This window comes from Eleutherodactylus coqui, chromosome 3 (genome assembly GCF_035609145.1).
Source record: "Eleutherodactylus coqui strain aEleCoq1 chromosome 3, aEleCoq1.hap1, whole genome shotgun sequence".
NCBI lineage: Eukaryota > Metazoa > Chordata > Amphibia > Anura > Eleutherodactylidae > Eleutherodactylus > Eleutherodactylus coqui.
The window spans coordinates 281,386,737-281,399,043 of record NC_089839.1 but is presented as its reverse complement, the minus strand read 5'-3'; the positions used below and the strand labels follow the sequence as shown (position 1 = coordinate 281,399,043).

The 12,307-nt window shown below is 46.5% G+C and overlaps 1 protein-coding gene across 2 annotated transcripts in view; it reads left to right on the top strand.

Annotated features, from left to right (window-relative positions):
* The window catches only part of GLIS1 (GLIS family zinc finger 1), a 167,307-nt gene that overhangs the window by 141,843 nt on the left and 13,157 nt on the right, over positions 1–12,307 (top strand). For both annotated transcript variants that reach the window (XM_066597524.1, XM_066597526.1), the window contains exons 6-7: positions 4,493–4,577; positions 6,333–6,474. In XM_066597524.1, coding sequence (XP_066453621.1) covers positions 4,493–4,577; positions 6,333–6,474 — 227 coding nt within the window. The remainder of the gene's footprint in view (positions 1–4,492; positions 4,578–6,332; positions 6,475–12,307) is intronic.

Genomic DNA, 12,307 nt, shown 5'->3' with positions numbered 1-12,307 from the left:
TCCCATAGACCACTGCAGAGAAAAAAATGCTGCGAATTTCGCAGGGAAAAAAATCGCCAGTGGGTGGGCGCCCTCAGGCTGGTGTCACACGGGCGTAAGCGTACTTACATGCGCATTTGCCTAATGGGCGTTACACATTTGCGCGTGCATGTGTGTGTTTTACTGTATTCCTTGCGCATACCAATCGTGCACATTTGCTCACATGCATTGAAATGGGCAATTAGGGCTTCTTCACATGGGCATGATAACCACTACACGAAGGTCGGTGCTGAGGCTTCCACTTCAACCTCTATTTGCGGTTTTGACAGCATGCACCCGCTAAGCTGTTCGGTTGGGGTCCCGAGCAATGGACCCTGGTCGATCAACGGACCCCGGCCGATCAACTATTGATGATGATGACCTATCCTGATGATAGGTCATCCAGGGGCGTAACTATAGAGGATGCAGGGGATGCGGTTGCACCCGGGCCCAGGAGCCTTAGGGGGCCCATAAGGCCTCTCTTCTCCATATAGGGAGCCCAGTACTATGAATAAAGCATTATAGTTGGGGGCCCCATTCCAGGTTTTGCATTGGGGCCCAGAAGCTTCAAGTTACGCCTCTGAGGTCATCAATAGTATTTTCCTAGAAAACCCCTTTAACTATGTGCAGGAAAGATAGGGCAGGACCTATCTTCCCACGTTTTTTTTTTTCAAACTCCTGCACTATGGCGCAGAGTGTGAACAACCGAAGAAAAAAAATAAAAAATTGGGTCATGCGCCACTACACTCCGTAACGACAAGCATAGTTGCGCATATGTCCGTGTGTTTTTGCTCAAATGGTGCGGATTTTGTGCTGCGGATCTCCTGCGGAATGTCCACTGCAGACACTTTGCAGCAAATCTGCCCTATGTGGACAAACCCAAGACATGGGCAGGATGGAAGCATGGAACTACCCCCCTCAGTAGGCCATATTACTCTTCTCAGCCAACTGGGACAGACCCTTTATGAGAGATCTATGAAAGGGGGAAACCGAAGGATGAGAGCAGAATGGAGTATCCTACTCTAGTTTTCCATGGTCTTTCATCAGGGAACCCTCCACCTATATGGCCCTGTGACAGAGGCGTAACTTAAAGCTCCTGGGCCCCAATGCAAAACCTGTAACAGGGCCCCCAACTGTAATGCTTTATTCATAGTACCGGGCTCCCTATATGGAGAAGAGAGGCCTTATGGGCCCCTCAAGGCTTCTGGGCCCGGGTGCGACCGCATCCCCTGCATCCTCTATAGTTACGCCCCTGGCCCTGTGCCAAGAAGAGCAACTATATGGATGAGCAGCACTTATTGCCGTGGTCAACTAATTGTGACTTGCTACTTGTTGCAAAATTATAAGGGCCCCTTCAGATGAACATATGCATAATTAGGCACACTTAAGTGAAACGCATTTGCGCTGTGAATGAGGTTGATTACTGGCACATAGTACTGGACTTTTTACAAATGCAGGGCCTGTTCACATGTGCCTGCGACACCCCCCTCCCAACCACCGCCGTGATTTAAAAGGCTATCGAGGTCCAGATGTTTTTTTCACGGAATTGCGCATGATATTGCACATCGGTCGGTGCATATTGAGTGCATACTTGTGTACCTCCCAATTGAATGCGACACCTGGAGAGCCATAGGTTGGGGATCAGCACCTTATAGATAGGTGAAGTCTAAGGTGCTGTGTGTTACCAGGAGCTGGCTGACATATTTTGGGTATGTCCTTGCTGATACCCATGTTTTTCTGTTTGGCGCAGACCGTCATTCTTATCCTTCTTGCTTTAACTGCCTAGATGTAAACCATATGCTGGCTTAGCGCCCGACCACATTCAAATAGGGAGGAACTGCGCAGCTGACTTATTTGTAGGGTTTAGCAGGGATTTAATGTAAAGGGTGAAAGGATTGAATTTGGCAAGGCCGTTTATTTCAGTTGCCATCCTATGAAAAGAATAATATAATATGGAAACATATCGCCCTGTAATTTACGGACTAGCGGGACGCGCTTTATCTTCCGCCTGATCCTTATGCAAACGTTTTACTTAATAGAAATGCTAGGAACTTTTCTTTGGCGCACATGTGACCTCTTCAGTCTTACATAAATGGCTACAAAAACTAGCATGGGTGTAAGTTTTTAAAAGCTGTGGAGATGTCATTTAGGCGACTTAAGACGAGCGTATTCGCAAATATGCCACGTATTTCGTGCAGTGAACCAGGTTGGTGTGCACCCATGTCTGTGGATAGTGCTGTACATCTTGCACACGCAGGCCCTGTTCATAAGTGCGTTCGGCCACCCCCCTATCGCCCCTGTTTTACCCCTTTCCAATCCACTGTCTGACGTCTAAAGACATTCTGATTGAAGGCTGTACAGCTCTAATGTCAGAAGACGTCCGGCAGGGTATTCTTACAGTAGATTACTGGCTGCTCTGTTGTCAGGGGGCCTCTCCAGCATGTCCCATAGTGCAGTACTGGCTCTAGCCAGCAGATGGCGCCATTGTATAATGGCAGAAAGAGAAAGTCCCCTAGTAAACCCTGATTTCAAAATTGGATTGCAAAGGGTTAAAAGGCTATTTAGCCCAATAAGGTGTTCTTTTCCCTCACAGTTTTGCGCAGTGTTTTCCCTTTCGTATTGCGCATACATTTACGCAAATCCCATAGACTTCTATGGGGCCCTCTGGTGCTCACGTAGAATGCTTAGAGAATAGAACACATTGATGCCAAAAGGTTTGTTCTCATTAACAATTTTTTTGAGGCATTTCGGTCGCACATTTGCTCTATTTTCCTGTCCATTTGCGCACTAAAGGGGCCTATAGAAGGGATGCGCAAAACCACAGGGAAAAGAACACCTCTGGAACTCATTAGGATGAATAGTCTTTTAAATCCGGATAGGGGGTTGTCACGAGCGTAGGAACAAGCCCCGTGTGCGCAAAAATGTCCAGTATTATACGCAGAGATGCGCAAAAATGAGCATCATTCAATGCGCAAATACTTTGTGCAGAGGTGAGCGTATTAGCGTCTGAAGGAGCCCTTAGTCACAGAGTCATAGACCCTGCTCCCCTCCCTATCCCTTTCTCTTTTTAGGTTTTACTCTGATTTAAAATAATCCTCTGATTCCAGGGCAAAATTCTGTCCCGATATAGGGGAGGGGGGAGAATATCACCTGTAGTTGTTCTTCTCTACCGCCCCCCCCCCCCCCAATCCACTAGTTCTGGGGCCTGTTTACGACCGTCCAAAATGTTTGCAGCAATTTTCTTTTCATCTAATGCACTGCTCTCTGATTGGCTAGTGCTGATCACATGATCAGAGCTGGCAAATCAGAGAGCAGGCATAGTGCACTAGTAGTCTAACACTACCAATGCATTGTGGGGATTAGGTGTTCTGAGATTGCATCTTGGGCTAACCCAAAACTAGTAGATCTGAGTGACGGCAACAAACAACTGCAGGTAATAAACCTACTGCCCCCTCTGGTCCTGGGGCAGAACTTTGTCCCAAAACTGGAGGGTTACTTTAAAGGGACTCTGTCAGCTCCTTTGAGCCCCATAAGCCAAATGGATGGGCTCATAGGAGCTGACACACTGGATTCGAGGAGGTGAGTATTACACTTGTCTTCCTTGCCGTTCCCTCGCTGTGGCTGCAATGACTCCCATAGAGTACCTGGTGCGCCAGAGAATGGGAGAACCAGTGCATTTGCGCGCGGCAAAAAATTAAGCACCGATTGAAATAGCTAATTAGTCTAATGAGTTTCAGATGGGTTCTTTTCCCTGCACAATTACGCAGTGTTTCACGCATCTCCTTGCGTATTTTGCGTGCATTTTCGCATCCCCATTGACTTCTATGGGAACTCTATGTGCAGAAAAATGGAGTACGCTGCGTTTTTTTTCCTGCGCGTCCAAAATGTGCAGGAAAATACGCGCATTTCAACAAACCCAATGAAATCAATGTTTCTATTCTTTGCTTATTGCACGTGCAAATACGTCCGTGTGAAGCCGGCCTAACTCACATCCCCGGATTCCTCAGGTCCTGACCTAAGACCACCATAACTTGGTTTATAGGTGATGACAGGTTCCCTTTAAAGGGAATTATCGTCAATTTAAATGAATTGTTAACACAAGCAATCATGGCGGCCCTGGGCCCACCGGAGCAGGAGCTGCTCTTACATAGTGGCTCTCTGTTCTGGCTCATAAAGGGCGCTCACAAGTGCTAGACCACCCTATATGACATCCACACTGATAGGGCTTGTCATCCTGAGACAGTCCCTTTAATACCGCTGACATAATTTTGCTTGATATGTCAAAAGCAAAAGTGTTTTTTGATCTTTTTGGAGTTAATACGGAGTTCTTGAACTTTTACAGCTCCTAATCTACGAGGATTATGCGATATTTGTGACACTGATATGATATTGGGTGGCGTGATCAATCGTTCCACCTTCCTGGATGTGTCCATGTCTTTCCTATAAATCATTCATAGAACATTTGTCTTTACAGGCGCAACATACACTGGACGGGAAATGGGCAAAAGCCATTACAAATGAGATTATGAATGGCACAAGGTCATGTGACATGCTGACAGGTATGATCCCGTTTCTACACTATGCTATATGCAGATCACATGATGTACGGAGAACCTGCTAATTCGCAGACCATGTGGTAGTGTGCAAGCAGTTAATTACATACAGATGGATAAGCATTTATTTTCTAGCCATTAATCATAGCGGTAAATACTATGCTATGCTGGGAACAAAAAATCAGTTAACCCCATATTACCCAGACGTTAGAGGTAAGGACTCGGAGATCCCATCGGCAGAAGGCAGTTTTTGGGGATAGTTTGGGTTTATGTCCCAACTGAAATAACTTATTTCATATTTTATTTCAAGGAAACCACCATATTAATGTGCGGAGAGCTGCCTGGGGGCAATTTATTTCTTGACTGCTTTTTGCAGAAAGTCTAGATATATTTAACTATATCCATGCTGTGTGCTGTAGTGGAAACTAACATATATACCCTATCCTACCAAAAGTACTGCAGTACTGGACCCCCACCCCCGCGCTTTTAGTAGAATGGATTGTGTCCAGAGGCGTAACTTGAAGCTTCTGGCCCCCAATGCAAAATCTATAAGAGGGACCCCAACTATATTGCTTTATTTATAGTACTGGGCTCCCTAAATAGAGAGGAAAGGCCTTATAGCCCCCACTAAGGTTTCTTGGTCCGGGTGCAACCGCATCCCCTGCATCCCCTATAGTTATGCCCCCGATCGTGTCTTATTAGTATGTCATGTTAACTAAACCATGCTACATAAGATGCAGACACTTGGAGGTGTCAACCATAGTTTGTGATGGGAACTTCATGTCATTGGATATACGGGTTATGCCGCTGCACACGGGCCATCCATCACAAAGTAGAAGGCATTGGCCAGTCTACAATATTGCAAGGAGTGATGTCATTGGTCAGTCGAGCAATGGAAGAACGTTCTATAGATTGACTGATCACACTACTCCATCTTCATATCAGTTGGACGTGCCTGGGTGTGGAGGATGATGGGGAACACCTCCTGGCTGAGTGTGTTGTGCCAACAGTTCAGTACGGCAGAGGCTCCATTATGGCCTGGGGATGTTTTACATGGCATGGTCCCAGTCCGATGGTTGTAGTGGAAGAACCATGAACATGGAAGTGTACTTTGACATAATGTGCTGCCGACAATGTGGCAATACTCTTGGGGTGGTCAACAATATTTCCAATGAGGCAACGCGCCTTGTCACAAATCCAACGTTATCTTACGTTGGTTTGAGGATATGGATGGTCCACGAGCAGACCGACCTGAACCCTACTAAGCATCTTTGGGAAGAACTGGAATGCCGGGTCAGGAAATATGAACAACATCCATCATCTTTGAGAGAACTCACCAGACATTTGCAGGATGAATTGAGGGAAATACCAGCTGAAGTCTATGAGACGTTAGTAGAAAGTATGTCATAGAGAGTATCTGATGTCATTACTGCCAAAGAAGGCCCCATTAAGGGGCCAAAGGCCTTTGCCTCATAAGACACTGTTAATACATGTGGCACATTAGGGCCCTGCTGCAGATTTACACTGGGGACAGGAGCTTCAAGTTACCCTTCTGATTATACCGCACCCATGCAGCCTTCATTATAACTCATATAGTCTGCTGACCATAAACACAGACTGTCCAGAGGGATTATTTAATAAAAGTCCCCATAACATGACAACCTAGAACTACCTTTCATGGCAGCCCGTCTCTACTTGGGCTATCTGTATCGATATGTGAACTTTATTAACATGTTCTTTATTTGTTGCTTTGTATTCCAGGCTTGTATAGTCTGTGTTCTACTAACCAGAACATAACAAGTCCTGGTTTAATGTCCCCGGCCTCTACAGTTTCGTCACGCCGTTCTGCCTTGGAGTCTTCAACCAACTGCCTGCTATCGGTTGCGGAGAGCACTCTAGAAAGGTAGTGTGCACACATCCACATATGGGAGTATATTAGACCGACCTCTGGTCCTGGGAACGGAGGTGGAGAGTAATATTACCTGCCACCCTCTCTGGTGACTGCAGATCCACCAGTCCCAAGGCTTCTTTTTGATCTTCCAACATGGCCCTACCATTCTTCTGACTACCGGATGCACAATGTGTACTGCTAATGGATTGGTACTCTAAAATACATCACACTGTTCTGATTGGCCAGCACTGCTCATGTGAGCATCACTGACCAATCCAAAAGCAGTGTGAAGAGAGGTTCGGAAATCAGCTGATCTCCAGCAGAACACCGGAAATAGAGGGCGGCAGATAATATTATCGTCCTCTCTAGTTCCAGGGTATATTTTGTCCTTGGTGCAGCAAGAAGCAAATTCAGGCATTATCTGGGATATTAATCCAATAATTAGTGCCCTGTATACTTATTCTGATCACTCCCGACTCCTGAGCAGCACTGCACAGGGTACGGCCACCATCCAGTATAAGGACATCGTTTCGGGAGGTGCACACAACATCCTGATTTTGGGTGGCGTCAGGACCAGTGGTATTGGTGCACAGGAGTGGGGAGTGAGGAAGGCAATTATATGGTCTGGTCTGGGGACTGAGTTATATATTTTTTCCTAATCTGGGGTCTGAATATAGTTAGGGGGTTTATTTAGGAGCTCTAGGGTCTGCATTAAGCTAGGAGTTTGAGGTCTGATATAAATATAGGGGTCTGTGGTATGAATATATTTAGGGAGTCAATGTATTTGGAGGGTCTGAAATTAATTTAGGGGTCTGAATATATTTAGCCCCAACCTTTTATACAAGCCACACCCATTTTTTCCAGGACCCTCTGCTCAAGTATCAACCTGTGAAGGGCTCTCCCAGGTTGACATGTTCTGCATTGTGTTGCAGAAGAGCTGCTCACAGATGATTTAACCCCGTCAATGCGTACGGTGTAATCCCCTACAATTTGGTAGCAACATCTGCATGTAAGGCCACTCTCACACACACCGCGATTAATTTTAATGGGGCTTCTCAGACCTGCCTTTTGAACGGCGTAATTTTGGAGCGCCGTCTGTCCTATTTTTCAGCGTATTTTAATGCAAACCATCACCCATCGCAATCATGGGGTGCGTTAAAAAGCACTGTTAAATGCTGTGATATGCGCTCAAAAGTGCCGCAGATCCGAGCGGCGTGTAACTGAACGCATGTGTGAGAGTGGCCTAATACTTTGCCTTACCTATCTTGGACTGATGCCATGCAATCTCAGAAGTCTTTAGACCACACACTGTACAGTAATCCAATGTAGATAAAACTTAGGACAGGCTCACACCGGCAGATTTGTATTGCGGATTCCACATTCGCCGTCCGTACGAGTTATCAGCAGTGAAATGTAGGCATTGAAAGGCATGCATTCTCGATTTTTTTTTTGTCCACACTCGCGGATACGAATTGCGTATTCCGTGAGCAGAAGAAAAATCGCAGTGTGCTCTATTTTGCCGCAGTATCCGCGCAGATTGATCAGTGGAGGCCCTCCGACCAACAGCCCATACACAATTAACATGGAGCATGGGCAGACGGTACTGCGTCATCACTAAGGAAATACAAATAAACAGAAAAAAGTCAAGTGTACTGCGCATGACCACCCGCGAGTCTCCGCAGTCATCCACAGTACAGCTATAGGAGGGTCACCGTCCGGGCTCACAGCCGGAATTCGCTGTGGGTCTTCCGCATGCGGAATCCTGTGACCCCAGCTTAACTCTTCTACCGGCGAACTTTTTAACTGTTTCCCATGGCAACCAGCAAAATCTGAATGCATAATACAGGCTGTAACTCTGACAAAAAGTAATGCAATGTATTTACAAACTTTTCTCAACTTTGAATGTAGATTTTGTCTATATATAAACTGTAACATGATGTTCACTTGTCGACATATGCTTTAAATCATCGGCGCTATATCACATAGGGACAACCATATTAGAAACACTGAACCATTTAGCGCGAGTGCTTTCCAATTTATACAGTTCATTGAGGTCTGCACACAAAAAGACCACCAACACAGCTGCTTGTTCTGTTCCCATAGTGAACACTGGAATATCTGCCAGAAAGAGCCCGAACCGCGTACAGATGGAGGGCAGTTTGGCATTTAGAATGAGTTGGACGATATTTTAGATTTACACTTTGAATTTTTTAAAAATGTTTACATTTTAAATATACATTTAAATTTGGGTTTAAAGGAGTTTTCCCACGACTTAAAATTGCTTCTGTACCTCCTGGTTGCTGCTGATCAGAACATGTGACTGCTTCAGCCAATCACTGGCTATAGAAGCTCACTGCTTTGGTGAGTGATTGGCTGCAGTAGTCACATGTCCTGGTCAGCAGCAACCAGGAAGGACAGAGTAGTTGTGAAGCACTGTTATGGGGGAAGATCCCTTTAAGGCTCCAGCCAATAACGATGGGAATTACTAAAAAATGAGTATTATTAATAAATCTTGTTGTTTGTATACTGCCAACTTAGGGCGCCCACCCACTGGCGTTTGCGATTTCCGTGCGTGAAAAACGCAGCGTTTTTGGCGCGTTTTTCGCGGCGTTTTTGCAACGGACCGAAAAAAAAACCGCCAGTGGACAGGAACACATTCAAAACTAATTGCTCTTGAGAAAAAACGCAAAACGCAAAGGAGAAAAAAACGCCAGTGGGTGGGCGCCCTTATTCTGCACCACTTTCGGGTAATTTGGAAAAAAAATGGATCCGTTGTATTTTAGTTTCTCTCCTCCAACAATGGAGCGACGGAACCCCTTAACTGAGCCCTAATGTAGGTGTGAAAGCAGTCTATGGCCGAATGCCCACGGATGGATAATCGCTGCGGGATTCACGGTCAGACACCCACCGTGAGTCCCGTAGCAATACCCGTCCATAGACATGCTATGTTAACAGATTGTCCCCTGCCCACAAGCAGAAATCAACTGCGATTTTTCGCTTGAGGGGGAGAATCGCAGCATGTTCTAGTTATTGCAGAAAATCGCGCAGGCGGCTTCCCTTGCAGTCAATAGGAACCATCCATCCTGCGATACTCCGCGCTGTAAGGACAGCAAAAGTATCACAGGTAATCGCGTCACCCCCCCCCCCCCCAGCGCTGGCGTGTTATGCCCCACACTGCACATGTGCGCTGTCTTGCCGGCAGAGACTCTCGCTGCGGATCCGGAGAGGTGAGTATAGGGTCTCTGGGGGGTGCCAGGTCTAATTCCACTGCGAGATTTTGCAGGCGGAATCCGACCCTGCTGTGGGCATTCAGCCTAAAGGCTCACACCCACTGGTGTTTTTTTCTCTCTTGCTCTGCGAGAGCAAGTGAAAACACTCGCCTCGCAGCGCGAGAAAAAAACGGGATGATGCCGCAATATCGCCAGTCTTTTCAATGGGGCCAGCAGCAGCAGCGCTATCCCCATTGAAAAGATAGGGAGAATACCACGGACTTCTGCCACAGCTGTCACAGCTGTGGCAGAAGTGCAGCATGCTATCCTATTGCTTTCAATGGGATCCGTGCTGCTGCCGGTCCCATTGAAAGCAGTGGTTTGTGGCAAACCCCACAATATGATTTTCGGGGAAGGGCTTGAAATATAAGCCCTTCCCTGGAAATCATCAGTAACTGGTAAAAAAAAAGTTAAAAAAATGTACTCACCTCACCGCCGCTCAGATGCGTCCTCCAGCTGGCTCCCTGACACTGCTGTTTAACACTTTCAGCAGGTGGGGGCTTAAAATAATTCATTTCATTCATGAATAGCTAAGCACTAGCTGTAATTGGCTGAGCATTCAGCCAATCAGCACAGCCCTTTCAGGAGGCAGGGATTTTTAAAGGCCGGAGGACATGTCTGAGCGGCGGAGAGGTGAGTACATTCTTTTTTCTTTCTTTACCAGTTAATGATGATTTCCAGGGAAGGGCTTATATTTCAAGCCCTTCCCCCGAAAAGCATACTGCAGGGTTTGCCACAAACCACTGCTTTCAATGGGACCGGCAGCAGCGCCGATCCCATTGAAAGCAATGGGATAGCATGCTGCACTTCTGCTACAGCTGTCACAGGGGGACCACGGGGATGAAGAAACCTCCTGCCAGAACTGTCACAGCTGTGGCAGAAGTCCGCGGTATTCTCCCTATCTTTTCAATGGGGCTAGCGCTGCTGCCGCTGGCCCCATTGAAAAGACTGGCGATATCCCGGCGTCATCCCGTTTTTTTTCTCGCGCTGCGAGGCAAGTGTTTTCACTTGCTCTCGCAGCGCAAGAGAGAAAAAAACGCCAGTGGGTGTCCAGCCTAATTCATACCTCGGCATACCTGCACAGCTACATCAGTGTAATGGCTATATTGGTAAATACAAACAGTCGGTAGGCTTCTAAATGACTGCTAGTATTTACACATATACCCGTTAAAATGATGTTTCTGTGCAGTAGGTCATCAATCTTATCTGCGGCTGTCAAAAACTATTTGCAAGATTTAAATAGTTAAACTGTGTGCCGCGGTGTGTGCCAAAATAAGCGCCATCTCCCCCTTCCCTCATAGCGCTAGACATTTAAATATTTCTGTAAAATTACCTACTAATTTACTTGCAAATGTTCAGGCAGGATGTGACAGCATGAAGAACGCTGTTTACTCGGGGGGAGCGAGACCAGTGGCCAGAGCTGTGGAGAGCGGTCAGTTTGTTACACTTTTCGTCTCAATGATTGACGACCATGAGGTAGAGTATATTCAGGGACCTGCAGTGATTAATGTCTGAGCCGCTCAGGGAACATGCAGCGTACAGCGCGGACATTCAGTGCGGAGCTTCTCAATAGAATGGCTTGACGATCTTTATATACCTATATTATAAGCCAATGAGTAAATTGTTACATTGTTGCATACATTCAAAGTACATAGAATCATAGAATGGTAGAGTTGGAAGGGACCTCCAGGGTCATCGGGTCCAACCCTCTGCTCAGTGCAGGATTCACTAAATCATCCCAGACAGATATATAGAATCATAGACTGGTAGAGTTGGAAGGGACCTCCAAGGTCATCGGGTCCAACCCCCTGCTCAGTGCAGGATCACTAAATCATCCCAGACGGATATATAGAATCATAGAATGGTAGAGTTGGAAGGGACCTCCAAGGTCATCGGGTCCAACCCCCTGCTCAGTGCAGGATCACTAAATCATCCCAGACAGATATATAGAATCATAGAATGGTAGAGTTGGAAGGGACCTCCAAGGTCATCGGGTCCAACCCTCTGCTCAGTGCAGGATCACTAAATCATCCCAGACACATATATAGAATCATAGAATGGTAGAGTTGGAAGGGACCCCCAGGGTCATCGGGTCCAACCCCCTGCTCAGTGCAGGATCACTAGATCATCCCAGACAGATATATAGAATCATAGACTGGTAGAGTTGGAAGGGATCTCCAGGGTCATCGGGTCCAACCCCCTGCTCAGTGCAGGATCACTAAATCATCCTAGACAGATATATAGAATCATAGAATGGTAGAGTTGGAAGGGACCCCCAGGGTCATCGGGTCCAACCCCCTGCTCAGTGCAGGATCACTAGATCATCCCAGACAGATATATAGAATCATAGACTGGTAGAGTTGGAAGGGATCTCCAGGGTCATCGGGTCCAACCCCCTGCTCAGTGCAGGATTCACTACATGCGCCAATTAATGTCAATGTTCTCATAGTAACTTATGAATTAGATAACGTCTGTCACCCGCCCAACAACTGTACCAGCTTGGGCATTCTTTTTTAAAGCTGCGATATCGCTGCGTTTTTTTTCAATGGGACTTTCTAATGTTAAAAACGCATCAC